This window comes from Cnephaeus nilssonii (genome assembly GCF_951640355.1).
Source record: "Cnephaeus nilssonii genome assembly, chromosome: 2".
In the NCBI taxonomy this organism is placed as follows: Eukaryota; Metazoa; Chordata; class Mammalia; order Chiroptera; family Vespertilionidae; genus Cnephaeus; species Cnephaeus nilssonii.
In genome coordinates this window covers 61,749,504-61,767,616 of record NC_137073.1, presented here as the reverse complement: position 1 = coordinate 61,767,616, position 18,113 = coordinate 61,749,504, and the positions used below count along the sequence as shown (strand labels likewise).

Below are 18,113 nucleotides of genomic sequence, written 5' to 3'. Positions count from 1 at the left end.
GGCGTATAGAAGATTTTCCTGGGTTAAAAAGTCGTCTTATATGCCGGAAAATATGGTATTTCCTTTTTTTTTTTTTTTCCTCATGTAGACATTTCTTTCCTTCTAGAAGTGAGGAGCAAGGGAGAAACATCTCTGACCCTGAAGGTCATCTCTTTGGTGGGAGGAGTTGGTGATGAATACTCTCGCAATAATTCTTATGCCACCACATAGTATATATTAAAGTACAGCTCACTAATTCTGTTTAATTGATTTTCTTTAGCTAACATCCACTTGAGACTATTTCTTATGTGGAATAGGTCTATTCTCCCCATAATGAATTCTAGACACTTATCAACTGTAGACTTAGGAAATTCTCTATTCATTGATCTTATAAATTGTCATGCTATGAGTTTAATAAAACCTTGACTACTTTTTTCTTTATGTGGAGAAGAGAAACAACTGGATGCAATACAAATGAAGAGTTGAGGGGAAGGAGGATGTTCAGAGACTGCTGAAAGAGCGATGATATGAGATTTTTGGCTCATGTGCCAGTTGTGACAATTTAGAGAAAAGGATGAGGCGTGTGGTAGAAAAGATAGAAAAAGGTTTAGTCACTGAACAGGTCCTCAGAACATAGGAGACAAAATGAATATATGTACCTAGAGATATGAATTAAAGGAAAGTCAAGTATGAAAATAAAGCAAGGAATTAGGGTTGTAACCCTTTCTTTAAATCCTTCTTTAAAAAACTACGTCCAGCTAGAGAACAGACTTTTTTCATCTTTGATAATATAATAGAGACAGGAATATTAGTATTTCTCCCCCTATTATCTTTGCCTTTCTTGTTTTTCCAAGTAAAGCGTTTGATTTGCAATCAGGACTGGTAGATGCCCTGATATCATTCTTAATCAGAAAGGCTGGGTTCTGTGTAAGCTTTCCTTGTTGCTAGCTTACATGGAGACTTGTTTGCATATGTTCCCAAAGTGCACTAAACCAGTTGACCACACAAAGTAGGAAGAAGTGTACTTCATAATCCTCCTAAATGACTGCCCTGAAGAGACATGCTCCCACTCCTCCCCCTCCCCTCGATCTCATTTTTATCACATCATTTACAGATTAGAATTGTGCACAGCAGACTATATCTCTGGTGAAAAATCTTGTCAGACAGAGAGACAGGACAAAAAGCCATTAAACAGGGATTTTTATGTCAAATTGCATTAGTGAAAAACAAATAAATGGCTCACCTTCACATACAATGGCTCTCTGAGATGATCGACAAGAATGCACGCTTTCTCCTCCCACACAGGATTGAGGTTCTTGTGTATTATTTTACTTCTAAAAACTTCTTTTCCTCCAATTTTAAACTTCACATATGGGTCACTTGTCCCTGTTAAAGAAAAGCAGATTGACCCATGTTAATTATGCCTTTCTACGGAGGCAAGAGAATAGCTCATCTACTCACCAGCAATTATTTCAAGGAATAAAAAACAAAGCTTAACACCTGGAAAATAAGGGTTAAGAGTATTTTCCTAAATTTTTCCTGAAATATTAAAGTGACAGTAAATTATTTATTATAATAATAATTATTATTATCAACCTTCTGTACTCAATACTGTAACCCTGTTCTGGTATTTAAAAAGAACTCTATTGCATGCTGCATATGTAAATGTAATTCATGTTATAAGTGATAGAGATTAACCTGACATTTCTCTTAGTATCATCTGGTTAACTCTAAAAAGGTTGATCCATAATCTTGGCTGATTTAAGTAGTTTTAGACTTACAGATGCTGCTAAAATTTTATACTAGTTTAATGGGCTTAATTAGGAAAAGATGAGTCTCAAATTGGGCTTCAATTTCATCCTTGGTTCCATATTCTCTTTTGCTCAGAAGTTTCAGTTTTAGAATGTTAGGAAGGAATGAAGGTCTCAGAGGAAGGAATCAGGGGGAAGGGAACAAATGTTTATGAAGTGCTCTGGAGATTATCCCTTAACATCTCCCAAGCTCCCAAAATAACAAAGAAAATCAGAGCTGTCAAGTAAGTTGCTTATGGACACACAGCTAGCAAGAGATGGTTAGGATTGCAACCAAGACTATTTGACTCTAATGCTTGTGCTTTTTCTACTACACCTGCAAGAGAGAAGGGCCTTTACATACTTACACAGGCATTATTCCATTTCCCATTTGACTGATGAATGAGACCAGTCTTGGCCTAATGAGTCTATGTCCTTATTAAGAATTCCTAGAGAAGGTGTATCATTAATGACCCCAAGTAAATCATTTCAGTGTGTGACAACCTTCATCTTCAGGAAATAACTCTTTATACGAGGCCTTTATAATAAAATTTTGTTTGATTTTCCAGTTTTCTCCCCAAACTGAAGTTATAGTTGATAGCTATGTTTATATAATTTAAAGGAAAATATGAGTGGGCCTATTTAAACTGAAAAGCACCATATGAATATTAGGCATTACAATTATGATACTGATCTCCTTAAACTCACTATCTATATCCCTCCTTTACACTCCACTAATCTCAATGACACATAAATATCTATGGTAAACATAAGGTGCCTTATAGGATTTGGCTTTTCTTATTGAATCTCTTGGAGGCTCTCTCAAAACTCTCCACATGCCTCAAATAAATGTAATGCCTTGTTTTTTATGCACCTACTAGTAGACCTGAGCATAATGAAATAATGACCCCAATTTCCCATGTGAAATTCCCATTCGGGTAGTTTAATTTTATCATTATGGGTCAAACTTTAAAAAATATTTATAAATGTAAATGCAGGCTATATCATCGTAACCTGTTTTAATGTATTCGTTAGGGAACTCTATGCAATAAAAATGTTCAGTACTTAAAATGACTATTATTAACAGCAGTTCCCAACTTAGGGTTGAGGACCCTGGGAATTGAGAGTGTTGTAGAACATATATTGAGGGTTATTAAAATCCATGTACCCATTTATATTTTCCCAGTCGTGGCCTAGACCATTTAGTCTTTCATTTTGAAAAGCATCGACATACTGCTACTACCTGCTAAAATATAAGCTCTCTAATACCAGAGCCTTTGAGGTCACTTTTATAAAATCTTCAGTACTTAGTACAGAATCAGAACTTCTCGTCATATCCATGATGCCATTTGACCATTTGAGGCAGTAAATATCGCATAGCCTGAAGAAATAACAATCCAGCTAACAAGAGGAGGTCTAAGCGTTAAGTTAGGAATAGGGATAGATATTTTAGCCTGTGACAGGCACAAAGATCTCAAGGATTGGTATAACAGAAAGAGAAAGGCTGTTTTTATAACTCTGAAAACAAGTTATGATGGTGAAATATTTTATTAACGTGCAGATTTGGTCACAGGGTGACCTGGATTGGAGATAGTAAATACGTTAGCAAATTTCATAGTCCTAACTACAGGAGTGACAGAGTCATATGCACACTCATGGGAGGCAATCACCTGACTTTCCTCACTTTGTTTTGACTCCATAGGATAAAATTTGCTATACTTCTCTTTGCAACCATTGATTAGCCCTCTGGGACTATGATTAAAATTTAATAGTTTTAATAGTCATGTTTCTTTAAAATATTATAATTGTTTTCAAGTTATTAACTTAGGGGACCTCTAGTGACTTAGAGTCCTTAATAGTTCAAAACCTTCAGCTTATGATTACAACTTACAGACTTGGAAGACATTGTTTAATTGAGTGTAAAAATTTGGCATGTGATCTTCTGTGTTTGAAAGTGACTTTCCAAACTTATTTCAGCAATTTATTATCTGATAACATGAACAGGTAGTACTAGCATTAAAAAAAAAAGAGTTCTGTGGTCAAGCATATTAGGAAAATGCTGGTTTAAAACAAAATTAAATGGATTTGTTTTCTATAGCCTTTTAAAAAAATGTATTGTTGACATTATTGCAGATATCCCCCATTTCCCCCTTTTTACCCACCTACATCCAGTTCCTGCCCCTCCTTCCTCTGGCCTTCACCACACTGTTGTCTGTGTCCATCGGCTATGCATATATTTTCTTTGGCTAATCTCTTCACCTTCCTCCATCCAGTACGCTCATCCTCCCCCAACCTCTGTTAGTTTGTTGCATGTATTCATACCTCTGGTTCTATTTTGTTTGTCGGTTTATTTTGTTCATTAGATTCCACATATAAGTGAGATCATATGGCCTTTGTCTTTCTCCGACTGGCTTATTTCGCTCAGCATGATAATCTCCAGGTCCATCCATGCTGTCGCAAAAAGTAAGAGGTCCTTTCTTTTTATGGCTGCATAGTATTCCATTGTGTAACTGTACCACATCTTTTTTATCCACTCACCTACTGATGGGCGCTTGGGTTGTTTCCTGACCTTTGCTATTATAAATAACACTGCTCTGAACATAGGGGTGAATATATTCTTTCTGATTGTTGTTTTGGGATTATTAGAATATATCCCCAGAAGTGGGACTAGTCAAAAGGCAGCTCCATCTTTATTTTTTTGAAGGAACTCCATACTGTTTTCCACAGTGGCTATACTAGCCTGCATTCCCACCAGCAGTGTATGAGGGTTCCCTTTTCTCTATATCCTTACCAACACTTGTCATGTGTTGATTTGTTGATAGCAGCCATTCTGACAGGTGTGAGTGATAGCTTATTGTGGTTTTAATTCACATCTCTCTGATGATTAGTGATGCTGAGCATCTTTTCATATGTCTGTTGGCCAGCTGCATGTCCTCTTTGGAGAAGTGTCTATTCAGGTCCTCTGCCCATTTTCTTTTTATTTTAGCAGTTTTATTTCAGTGTGTGTTATCTCTCAATCCATTTTTAATTTGATTGTTTTCTTCCTGTGTATGTTCTTTTATATATTTTGGAAATTAACCCCTTATGGCCTTTAAATAAGTAAATGGACTCTCCAAGATGGGGACATGACATACAGCATTTAACAGAAATTTTTGACCATAGGGCCTACTTTTCTTAAGCTCATATTTCAAGATTAAGAATCCCCTGTCTCTCTTTAGGAAATGCTGCCTTATTATATTTTGTAGATAAGAAAGTTTCACATGTTTTTGGAGGTTCTTTTATTGTAATACACTTTCCAATAAAATCAAGAAATTTTATTACAATAACCCCCCCCCAATAAATCCAAGCAATTAACATGTGGTTAATCTCTAATAAATATATTATACCAACAATTTTAGTTTGTTGGTACAAAAACAAAACACAAAAGAACAAAACCCCTAAAACAATAAATTCATGTGCCTGTGTTTATTTGTTGCAATATTGCATTCAGCCACAAGATGGCATTAACACTTATCAGATTCAAAGTTAAGGCATCACTACTGCACACTTGTTCTCAGGCATTTTCCTGTGCTTTATTGTCATTAGCTGGAACACGACCCTCATAAAACATTTTTATGGTAATAATGAAATTAAAACAGGCAAGTAAATATGGGAGAAGAAAATAGGAGGTGCTAGCCCTAAAATAAAGTTCAGCCTTTTGTTATTAATGTCATTTTCAAGAGCAACTTCAACATTCATTTTATCAGGTAGCATTAACTTCAGAATTTATTTGTAAACATTATTATTTTATTATTGTTAATTCCTTGCTTCAAAAAATTTATAATATCAATTGTTTATTTCTGTACCCTAAAATCAAATTGCTTAAAAAGAATAATTAGGTGGTTTATATGTTTTCTCATGTAGGAAAAAATCACATGTCCCAAATGTTATATTTTATTTTTATATTTTTTTCAGAGCCAGGTCACTGATAAGCACTTCAGTATTTTATGTGATGGGTTAGAACAACAGACATAATTTAAGTCCAACAGAACTAAACTTTGAATGGGCCTCCTTTTGTGCTGCACTGAACACAGCAAACACAAGATGGCAGGCTCTCCTTCCTTAAAATAGTATTAGAGCTATTTAAAATGCAAATAGCCATCGAATGCCGAGTCTCCTGGTTTCCATTCTCAGAATAAATAAGCCTCCTGATTAGCAAGTTTAAATCAATCTTATCCCAAACCTAGCATTTCAGAGAATTGTAATTTTTCAATAATGCTAACACCTAATAAAAACAATGCTGATTTGAAACTCAGTCCTATATTAGAATGTGAAAAAAAGGAGAAGGAGGATGTATAGGTTATTGGTGTAAACAAACTGGCTCCATCTTTGTAAGCTCTGCACTTTCTCTATTCTTGATTTAACTTTGGCCTTAACTGGTCCTGGCCAGCACACACAGGCTTGTAGTTAATGATTAGCTGTGTTCTGTAAGCCTACACAATGTAACCATAAAGATTCCTGTCAGTAATAGCCAGAAAGACATAACAGCTGAGAGAATATCACACTGATGTTAACGTCAGTAAATGATCCACACCACCACCAGGAGGTATGGTCCCAGCTCATACGGCGTTCTTTGTCTTGTTAATCATTAGTATTCAGCGCTTCTAGAGAACATTTATTGTAACAACTGTCTAGCAGCACAGAACTCCCGGGGTCCTTTGTCCACTCTGATCCTACATCCCTGTAAGTAAATTACCCTATAACAAATTCCATTACATTCTATGGAGTTTTCTGTTTGTTTGGTTTTTGTCTTAAAACATCAGTAAGGTTAGGTGATCACTGTACCTCCACTCCACATTCAGACAGAGGAAAGAGAAAGAAGAAAAAAAGAAGACAACAAAGAAGATAACAGTATAATTACATCCTTCATACTAGAAAGAAGCTTGTAAAAACAGCGATGTTCAACATATACTCAGAGCAATAGATTGTCTTAGTGGAAGATAATTTTCAAATCTTCAAAACAGGTACCATATTTATGTGTTAAAATCATTTCCTAAAGTTCTTCCATTCCTTCTTATTTTTGTTGAAGATTTGTAATGCCCAACATTGGAAATATTACATGGGTTAAATAACTAAATATGTTAAAATTCAAATGCAAGAGATTTATAATCTCATGTGGCTTAATGTAATAAAATAATAAACTTATTATCCACTTATCCTATCTAATAAAGAGGGAATATGCTAATTGACCCTCACCCCATCACAAAGATGATGGTGCCCACAGCCAATAAGGTGAGAATATGTTAATTGACTGCCCCGCCCTCAAAGATGGCGGCACCCACAGCCAATAAGGAGGGAATATGCTAATTGACTGTCCCACCCTCAAAGATGGTGGTGCCCACAGCCACAAGATGGCGGCACCCTGTCCCCTCAGCCCCACCGGGGCAGCAGGCGCCCGGCCGCTCCATGCGCCTGCCTCCAGAGTCCCGCAGTCCCCTCAGCCCCCCAGCCGCCCAGGGCCAGCCCGAGGCACAGGCAAGCCTTGGATGGCGGCTGCCCAGCTGATGCCCAAGGCGCAGGCAAACCTCAGATGTCGGCTGCCCAGCCCCCCAGGGCCACTCGAGGCTCAGGTAACCAGGACCTGCTGAGGCTTGCGCTGCCAGCAGTGGCAGCAGCAGAGGTGTGATGGGGCGTCGCCTTCCCCTGATTACCAGGTCCCCTCCCACCCCTGAGGATTCCCAGACTGTGAGAGGGAGCAGGCCGGACTGAGGGACCCCCCCCTCCAATGCATGATATTTCATGCACTGGGCCTCTAGTTTTTCCATAATGAGTAATAGGACTATTTCAGTGATTTTTAAATTTCTTAAATGGCATTACTGTGATATAGCACATAGATGAATTAAAAATAATGCTGTGGTAAAATGTAGTAGAGAACTAAACTAAGTAAATTTCTTTCTTTGAGGAGAAGACACTTCCAGGCACATGAAATTGAAAAAGTGTAAATGACAGAGATTATTGACATTTATGAGTAATGTTTTGGCATATTTTTAAAAAGTGCAAAGTTCAGTATTTGCAAGAAAAAATTATCTGTTGAATTTGTATGTTGTATAGTTCATTTCAGTTGAGAAAACATTTACTATTTAACTACTTTCTTTAATCATTTAAGAATATATGAATATATAGCAAAAAAATAATGAGTATTTTCAGATTTCTCCTTCCTAGTTGTGTAGAAATTGCAATTCTATTAGATTTGTTAAATCAAGAAAAAAATTAGCCCATAAATAACTATAAACATTGCATGAATAAACAGTAATATAAGGAAGTGTCATAAAATATAGATGAAAATAACTGTGTCCCCATGGAACACATCCATTAAAAAATGTTATTACAACCCTAGACAGAAAACAAAATCTTCTTTGTCAATTAAAAGTATAAGTGATAACACTGGAAATCATTTTATGACTCTTGATTGATTACTATCATTAACTGAAAGAATTTTAAGATAATTATATTACAATATTATTAAAAGGCATCATAAATGCATGGTAATTGAATAATACTTTCCTTAGCACATTCACATATTCAATTTGTGAGAAAAAAAATGTAATGGTCTCCTATTTGTCTCCCTGCTTTTAGTCTTCTCCACTCCAATTCATTCTCCGAAATCTTAGGCTTAGATATTTTTCTGACATAATAATCTGATGTTACTCCCTTGCTCTAAAATTCTTCATTGCTTTCTTGCTGATTTCAGAATAAATTTAAACTTTTGAGTATGTCATACAAATTGTGGTCTGCTACTAATTTTTCAGACTTATCTCTCACTCATCTATAGGATACCTCACGTCAAATCCACAGCTTCTCTCCAATGCATGTGCCCCCTCTCCATCCCTTTCCCTCTGTCCTCTCTCAGTACTACGAGTAAATTCAAGCCTCCTTGCTGTTTGGATATCTTTTCTGACCCATCCTATGGACATTACTAGGTTCTTGTCTTATGCCCCCAAACATCCTCTATAATAGCATTCATCACATTCAGGCCTCGTTGTTTATTTCTGATCCCTGGTATCTGACAACAACCCCTGAGTGATTATATGTGACCAAAAAAAGTGTTGGTTGACTGAAAACACTCCTGTATCACTGAATGAATGAGTGCCTGTATCATCTCCTAATAACAGAAGCTAATAAAGTAACTAGTTCTTAAGTTGTACACTCTTATATCCCACTCTTTTCCCTCCACTGTTATTCACTATGACTCTAAGAATCTCCTTTTAATTTTATTGTCAAATACTGATTCTGAAATACATAAAACTTAATATCACAAAAGCATTATGCTATACTTTCTATAACAATAAGCATTTTGCCATTGCTACTTTCCCAAACTATGGTAATTGATATTCGTTGTAATTCCTAAAAAATGGTCAATCTATCCTAGTTTTACAAAATGCTTTTTTAAAAAATCTCATTTTTGTAGCAATCTGCTTAGAGATTTTACTTAATTGATTTATTGGATTTACTCAGAACAAAACTAGAAACCACATGATAAAGGTGAATGGATATGCTTTGACATCTCTTCTATTATTATCTCCTATGTCTCCTATGTAGATACACTCAAATATACAGTAAAAACTGTCATATTTTTGCACAAAATATTTGGAAGGAAAGTTAATTTTATGTGTACAGATAAATTATGGCTGCAACTGCTGCCCTTCACTGACAGCTCTGTTTTCCTCTTCTTCGAAAGCAAGTAGCTAAACCACATTTTCTTTTTAAAAATATGTTTTTATTGATTTCAGAGAAAGGGAGAGAGAGAGAGAGATAGACACATCAATGATGATGAGAGAATGCCTCCTGTATGCCCTCTACTGGGGCTCAGGCATGTGCCCTGACCAGGAATAAAACTGTGATCTCTTGGTTGATAGGTCAATGCTCAACCACTGAACCACACTGGCTGGGCTAACCTACATTTTCAAGACCTTTTACTTATGTGTGGCCATGTGACTGAGGACTGGCTTCTGGCCAATGGCACGTGAGCAGAAGTTAGTTATATTCCACTTTTAGGCTTAGCCCATGACATCTTTTCATATACAATCCTGTCTCCTTTTCCCCAACACTAGAAACCTAGATGAGGGTAGAGCCTGCAAGTCTGGAGTCCCTGAATGGAACCACCATCTACATTACACTATAAAGTTTTAAATAAATAATATATTTTTATTTTGTTAAACCCCTGAGATGTGGGTGTCTATCTTTGACAGGTCTTAATGCTACTTATCTTAAATAATATGAAAATTAATTCCAAGAATGTGAGCTGCTATTACAAAAAAAAATTCCTAAGATATATGACATTGACTTAGCAGTCAGGTAGTGGATTGCAAGGTAACTCTGGGAGCCTCAAGAGTCTTGTTAGGCCATAGTAAATATTTGGTAATATTGTTCCTGTGATAACTTGAAAGGAAGACCACCTGCTTTTGAACCTAGGCTTCAGGGGACATGGATGAAAGGTGTGTAGTTTCTCAAATTGGTTGGCTTTAGTAAGTAATCATAAGAAAGCAATGAATTCAGGTGAAAACAGGCTCATTTACAGGTAAATAATTGGAAAAACTGTATTTAGGCCCCAAATAATAGAAAATAAGATCGAAAAAGCTTTTAAACAACAAAATATCATTAAAACAGCCTAGTGGCCAACGTCAGATTGGCCTTCCCACCCAAGCATGATGGTCATAATGTAGCTGCCATATGTTTAAAAAGAGCAAAGGAATATATCATGTTTGAGGAGTATGTCTAAGAATGAACACTGGGTGTGACTCTTGGCACATGGAAGCCTACTCAATTTTTTTGAGAAAAGGAGCTTAGCTGGTTGAGATATTTGATCTTGTGCCAGCATGAAGCAGAATGTGAAAGCTATACATGCCCAAGGAGGGCAGGCTTTTCCGCACCCATTTCAGATATGGCTACAAAGGATAATAACAGATAAGGAAGAATTTCTCAGATGGTAGAGCCAGTTGCCTCAGAGAACAATGGGTAAGAGGATTCTCTCCAAATAGTAGAGTTCTAACTAAGGAATTTCCTTATCCTCCAGGTAAGTGACCTTCTTGGGATTTCAAAATTGCTACAGACAAGTAACTGCTATGAGTTTCCCATGCCTTCTTGTGGTCATGACATATTAGATGTGTAGGGCAAAGTGGCAGATAGATTAATAGTTCACTGGACTCCCAAGAACCACATTTGGACCTGATAAAGGGTTTCCTTTTACTCAGAGATCCTGAATGTAGAGCTGGACACAATGACCTCATGGGACTTTGGGCTGTTTCCATTGGGAAAGGTGAATGTCTTCTATGTTCAGAAAAAAAGAGTGAACCAGATATTTGCTGACTAGGAAGGTATATTGTTGCCAGGACTGCCATTTCTTGGTAATAACTATGTTATCTTCTTCCCAGGCACACAACTGGTCTACAGCTCCCAATTGAATATAAACCCAGAAGATGACATGTGTCAATGATTACATAAGTTTTATAAGCAAGTGAAAATGATAAGCAAAGTGAAATATTAACACCTACAATGTAACTAAAATACTTGAGGAACAATGAAAAAACCTTTGCCTCTTAGGCTAAAAACAGTTAATAAATGTTTAATGTGACAAGTGACTTCAAAACTTGCAATTATCCTTTTAAAGCATGTTGTCTCGGCTGGAAGAAAAGACAGTATTAGGGATAGTAGTAGGTGTTTTTTGCTTTCATTCCCCCTTCAACTCTCTAGTGGGGTGTGGGGAAAGGCCAGGTCTGCATGGTAAGTTTAAGGAACTTACTAAGCACTACATTTAATGACCCACTCTTCCTTGCCTTCTGCCTTCATGCTACTTTTCCATTTCCATTAACATGTTGCTACTTTTTAAAAGAAGGCACTTTCTTAATGCAAGATTTGTGTTATGAATTCTCTAGCTGTATATTTTTTCTTTTCTAAAGTACATTCATGTTCTCAAAAATATTTAACAGATGTTTATTGTGTGCTAGGCACTGAGGATTCAGCAGAGCATAAAACCAAGTCCCTATTCCCAAGGAACTTGCCTTGTAGTGGAGGGGAACACACAAGGAGCCAATGAAGCGGTAGATAATATGCCATGTGGTGATAGGTGCACCAAGGAACATAGAACCACGGGTAAAGGTCAGAGGTACCTGCTATTTTATTTTTATTTTTTTTAAAAAATATATTTTATTGATTTTTTACAGAGAGGAAGAGAGAGGGATAGAGAGTTAGAAACATCGATGAGAGAGAAACATCGATCAGCTGCCTCCTGCACACCCCCTACTGGGGATGTGCCCGCAACCAAGGTACATGCCCTTGACCGGAATCGAACCTGGGACCCTTGAGTCCGCAGGCCAACGCTCTATCCACTGAGCCAAACCGGTTTCGGCGGTACCTGCTATTTTAGATAGGGTGTGGAGGGAAAGCCTCACCTACAGACACATAAAGGGGCCTGAAGCAAATTTCAGGCAGAAGAACCAGAAGTGCAGAGGCCCTGAAGATTTCTAGTGTGGATGGAGTGCGTGACCCAGAAAGTAAGTGGAAGGAGAAGTCAGAGCTTTGCGGGATAACAGATCATGTGGAAATCTATAGATCTCTGGTTAGGACTTGGAATTTTTCTTCAAGTCAAAATAGAACAGTAAGTGATTAAATAGATAAAAATATTTTAAGACTGCATTATCTAATGTCAAATGATCTGTCTTTGATTAGAGAATATACCAGCACCTGAAAAAGGGCCAATTATAAAAGGGTAAGTCTATTGTGTTCTTAAATTATTCAAAGTAATTTCTAAATTTAAGAATAGCTGGTCTAAAATTATTTGACAAAGCCAACTTAAAGGTTAATAATGCATATAAAATGAATGTGAATTTTTACAGTTCTCATATTTACATCTACACTGCATCCTTTAAAATTTAGTTTTATAAGGTATATATGATACAATATAACCAAATACAATTATTTTCAGAACCTGTTATGACTCCTGTTGATGTCAGTATTATCTTATCATTAAATGAGATTTGGCACCCAACATTTATCATTAAAATATTATATTTAACCAATGAGAATTTACTAAATGTTGATGGCTTGCCACAAACATAATGAGATAGACATTACTGGAAGTTGGTGGTAAATGTCTTCCCCATTGTGCATTCTAAAATGCACCCCAATATTTCTCCTTCCAATCCCTGGAATGAGAATGATGAGATATCATGTCTGTGATTATGCTATTTACATGACAAAATATATTTTGCAGATGTAATTAAGGTTACTAATGAGTTAACTTCGAGTTTATCAAAAGGAAGATTGTTAGAGCAGACCTAAATTAATCAACTTTCCTTTGAAAACACAGGTTTTCTCTATATGGCAGCAGAAAAGAAAGTCAGATTTTAAACATGAGGAGGATCTGACATGTTATTGCTGCCTGGAAAATGGAAGCAGCCACATGGTAAGGACTTGAAACTGGATTCTAGGAGCTAAAAGAAACCCTGGTGGCAGACAGCAAGAAAACAGGGACTGTAGACTTACAACAACAATCAATTGAATTCTAACAATACCATAACCATGTAGAAACCTTATTTTCTTTCATCTAGCCTTTTATTTTGATTTTTTCCCCTTTAACTCAATTAGCCTCACCTGGGGCCCTGACTTACCCACCTCACTCTCCCTTGCTTAATCATTAAGCCTCCAGGACAATGAGGTCTGGTCAGCATCCAGAACCTTGGTCTTAGAAACAAGGTCCTGGGTCTAATGACAATTAAGACAAAGTTTTCAATCAAACTCAACATAATACCTTGGCCTTGGTTGTGTTTTTGCTCTGGACCCAGGAAAGCAAAATGAACACACAGACCATCCTTGCAAAATTGGACACAGCAACTCCATGGCAGATGTCGGGACCAAATGCAATGATCAATTACCCCTATCCTAGCACCAACCAATCAGTAGAGACCATGATCTTAACTCTACTAGTCACCATGATCAATTGATTTTCCCGCTATATAATCCATCCCCCGGTAGCCATTAGGAAGCCAGATCTTTGAGCATGAACTACCTGTGACTCCAGGCATGGTGCCATATCCTTAATAAATCTTTACTTTCTTGGCTGCAAACTCCTGTTCATGCCTTATTAGACTTTGACATGCACAGGCAAATGGACCCCTTCAGTTCTTCATTTCATTAACAATACCAAGAATGAACTTGGAAGTGGACCCAGATAAAAGTTCAGTCTGGGTAACACCTTGATTTTGGCCTTATGAGGCTCTGAGCAGAGAACTCGGTTATGTTGTGTCCATATTATGGACCTACAGAACCTGTGAACTATTAAATAGATATTGTTTTAAGCAACTTAACTCATGGAAAGCAGTAGAAAATTAATGTGTCTACCCTGAAAAGCACATCTATAGTGTAGTTGGAGAAATTTTAAAAAGCTTGAAGGAAACTTGTTGAAACTAATAAAATACTTTATTTTTTCTTTTTAAAAAATGTTTTTATTGATTCAGAGAGTGGAAGGGAGAAGGAGAGAGATAGAAACAGCGATAGGCTGCTCCTGCATGTCCCATACTGGGGATCAAGCCTGAAACCCAGGCATGTGCCCTGACTGGGAATTGAACTGGAGACCTCTTGGTGCATAGAATGATGCTCAACCAACTGAGCAACACCGGCTGGGCTAAAAGACTTTCTTATAAAGGGTATGTGATATGCTAATTAGTTTGATTGGAGTAATTATTTGACAGTGTACACATATATTGAAAGATCACATTGCACACCTTAAATATATATAAATTTTTGTCAATTATATTTCAGTGAAGCTGGAAAAAATAATATTTTATGGAAAACAAACAAATTAGAGTGATCTTAAAAGACTAGCCCAATAAACTAATCTGATCAAACAATCAAAAATATGGGGGGAAATGTGCATGAGAAGTAAATGTAACCATGTACCTTCTTTTGAGACTGAATACTAGTAAAAGCTCATCTTCCCTTAATAACTAACAGGCCAGTAAAACAGGCCATTTAATATCAATATGTGACATAAACATCACTCAGCAGAGCTGATAACTGAATATGAGTGCCATATTAAATGCAACAATGATTTGTAGCCCCATTCATTAAAGGTTTCAATTTTTGTATTGTTTGACATAAGATTTTTCTTTTCTCTCTTCTCTTTAGATTTTCACACCTCCAATGTCTATTTGGAAGTGCAGTACAGAGATCAAAGGCCTTGCCCAAAGGACTAGTAACAACACTGCCATTATCAAAATATCTCAGATTTACAAATTCTCCCAGTTCTGAAGCTTTTCCTTTAAAAAACAAATTCCAAACCCAACTCCTACTCTCTAATTTTTTTTTTTTATCAACTTGTGATTGTGACAATTACTTTATAAATTCTGTTTACTTGACTCTCAAAACATGTATAGAGTAGGTCTGACTTTTAACTGGCTCTGGAGCCAGAATGAACTTTTAACATATGAAAATTTTAAAAAATGCTATAAAAATGCAGGATGTGACTTATTGTTATTTTGTGTGGTGTTTTTTTCTTGTAGAGCTGGAAACTGATTTCCTAACACTTACTCTTTTCTGTGACCCTTTTCTGATCCCTGGTGTCTGAGGCTTTCTTATGACCTATGTTGAAGATAAACTCTGATAAAGCAACATTTATAAAGTTTTAAAAGGGAGCACAAATTGAAAGTAGCATCTATCTTAGATTGGCACAGGGAATAATATTTCAGAAGCAAAACAGCACAACGGAGGTCTTTGAATGATGAAGTAATTTAGGCTACGCCTTAGGGACTCCGCATAACCTGAACACACAACTTAATGCCTACGCACAGAAAACTGTAGCTGCACCTCATGGCCTGTGTTTCGGAGGCAGTGCAGTTTTTTGATAAATCAAATGCACGCTTCCATGAAAGCTCAAAAGCTTTCACTGTTACACGTAAAATCACTTGGCCAGCTTCCTAAAGTTGCGTGCAGTTTCACACAGAAGAGTTTTATGGGCTTTCTCTGTTTGCTTCAGCCTTTCACATTTAATTACGTTCTCATTACGAAACTATGTAAAAATTAGGAAGTTCAAAGAACTGATTTTCTCTTTGCCTTTGTCAGAGACATTTATCCTGTTTCCTAAAGATATTCCACACATTGCAACAAGGCAGAATTGTAATCAAATTTCAGCAGTTTTGTTCTCTTAGCCTAGGATATGTGTTTATTTTTATATTTCTATTTACTTGTATTCTTTGAAGTTGTTTCACTATAAATTGATTAATAGTTTCTTCTAATCTACTTTCCATGGATACTAAAAGCTCGGAAGGTTTATATTCATATTTATTCTTGAACTAGAGTTACCTTTTAAAAATATCTTTATCTCAACAGATATTGAGGTCCTCCCTTTTTGGGGGTCTGGGCTGATTTACAAGTCTTCACAGAATGACAGTGTATCCTTGTTGAATCATTTCAACCTTCACTAACATCCTCATTTCCATTTAGAAATGTGACAATTGATTTCTATTGTATTAAAATAAATGATTGCTACCTCAAGAATTAATATTTTCCAAATGCTAATCTTTTAGTGAAACGAAAGTGCTCTTTAGCAATTCTGTTCATTGGGTGTGGTAAAAAAATGATTTTTTAAAGCAACTTGGCATCTAATAATTCCATATGTTAATTTATTTTGGTTCTCTACCTTCTAGCCTTATTAAGGGAAACTACTTAAGATTTGATTAATTCCAATAGTTCAACGAGTGTTTTTTAACAGTATTTTCTAGTCGAATTGAAACAGGCTGGACAATATAGAAGGAAAGACAGTGAATGTCCCTTTTGTCTCTCTGCTTAACTTACTAGTAGACCCTGTAGTAGTTTTCTACTAGTGTACACTTTAGGTAGCTTAAAACTACACACATTTCTTGTCTCAAGGTTTCTGCAGGTCAGGCTTGGCTTGACTGGGAGCTCTGCTTACAGTCTCACAAGGCTGCAATCAAAGTGTCAGCTGGGCTGAGTTCTCACTGGTCCTTGGGATCTTTTCCCAAGGTCATTCAGTTGTTGGCAGAACTCAGATCCTTGCAGCTGTAGGATGGAAGCCCATAGCTCCTAGAGGCCATCCCTCTCCATTTTCAGTTCACACATGGCTGTTTGCTTCTTTAAGGCCAGCAAGAGAAGCTCTCTATCTCAAAGAGGGCACCCGGTCCTTTCAAAAGACTCATCTGATTAGGTCAGGCCCACCAAGGATCATTTCCCTTTTAATTCAAAGTCAATGATTAGCGGCACTAAGTGCATTTGCAAAACATTCCCACAGTTTTGACATCTAACATAAAATAGCATAATTATAGGAGTGATAGCCATTGTATTCTCAGATTCCACCCAAACTAAAGGGGAAAGGGTTAATAAATAAGGACACGGATCATCAGGGGTCAATTTAGAATTCTGCATATACCACAGGTCCTAAATCCAATTTTACTTAACCAGTTTGCTACATCCTATTTTCTAGACCTCTCCACAAGCTCTTCAGCCACAGTCCCAAAGTTTAGATAAGTCATAGAATTACCAACTCTGAGGCCCTCCTTTGGATAGCCAGGTCTCTCTCCCTAGGGATTTGCCATATTACTTCCCCTACCTTTTCTCCTTATGCTGGATTTCTTAAAAATAGCATGTGCACTGCTTTGTCTTTACAAGGCTATAAAAATTAGAAATCTATAAAGTGACATGTATCATTAAGCACTGGTAAATCTAAAATGCTCTTGTTGCCTGGCCGGTGGTGCTCAGTGGTTGAGCTCAACTTGTGGATCAGGAAGTCACAGTTCGATTCCTGGTCAGGGCAAATGCCTGGATTTCAGGCTCGATCCCCAGTAGGGGGCATGCAGGAGGCAGCCGATTGACCATTCTTTCTTATTACTAATGTCTCTGTCTATCTCTCCCTCTCCCTTTCTCTCTGAAATCAATAAAAACATATTTTAACCCTTTGCACTCACTTGCTTTTTTCTCGATTCCTTTATTCTAATGCTAACCGTGTAGAGTCACACTCGACATCCGAGTGCAAAAGGTTAAAAAATAAAATATTTTTGTCTTTGCTAATGAAATTTTAAGGACAGTTCCTTATTTTCATATAAAAAGTTAAAATGTAATCTTGTTCAGTTTTCTCCATTACTGATATGCTATATTAATGTGTTTCAAGAGCAATAATTACCCACTTAAGATGTTTTGTCCTTTCACTGTATTGATTTCCTGGTGCATGTGATAGAATAAAAAGGAAAACCTATTGGCTTCCTGTATTCTCAGATCTGGCTATGGTATAATCAGTAGAATTTCTCAATTAGCAAGGTTTCATTAAACCATGAGAAAAATGAAGCTTGACAGGGGATA

At 36.8% G+C, this 18,113-nt stretch overlaps 1 protein-coding gene across 17 annotated transcripts in view; it reads right to left on the bottom strand.

The window, feature by feature from the left end:
• MCTP1 (multiple C2 and transmembrane domain containing 1) overlaps positions 1–18,113 on the bottom strand; it is a gene marked incomplete at both ends in the record, with an annotated part of 442,947 nt that overhangs the window by 240,002 nt on the left and 184,832 nt on the right. For all 17 annotated transcript variants that reach the window (XM_079799000.1, XM_079799009.1, XM_079799010.1 and 14 more), the window contains one exon: positions 1,223–1,365. In XM_079799000.1, coding sequence (XP_079655126.1) covers positions 1,223–1,365 — 143 coding nt within the window. The remainder of the gene's footprint in view (positions 1–1,222; positions 1,366–18,113) is intronic.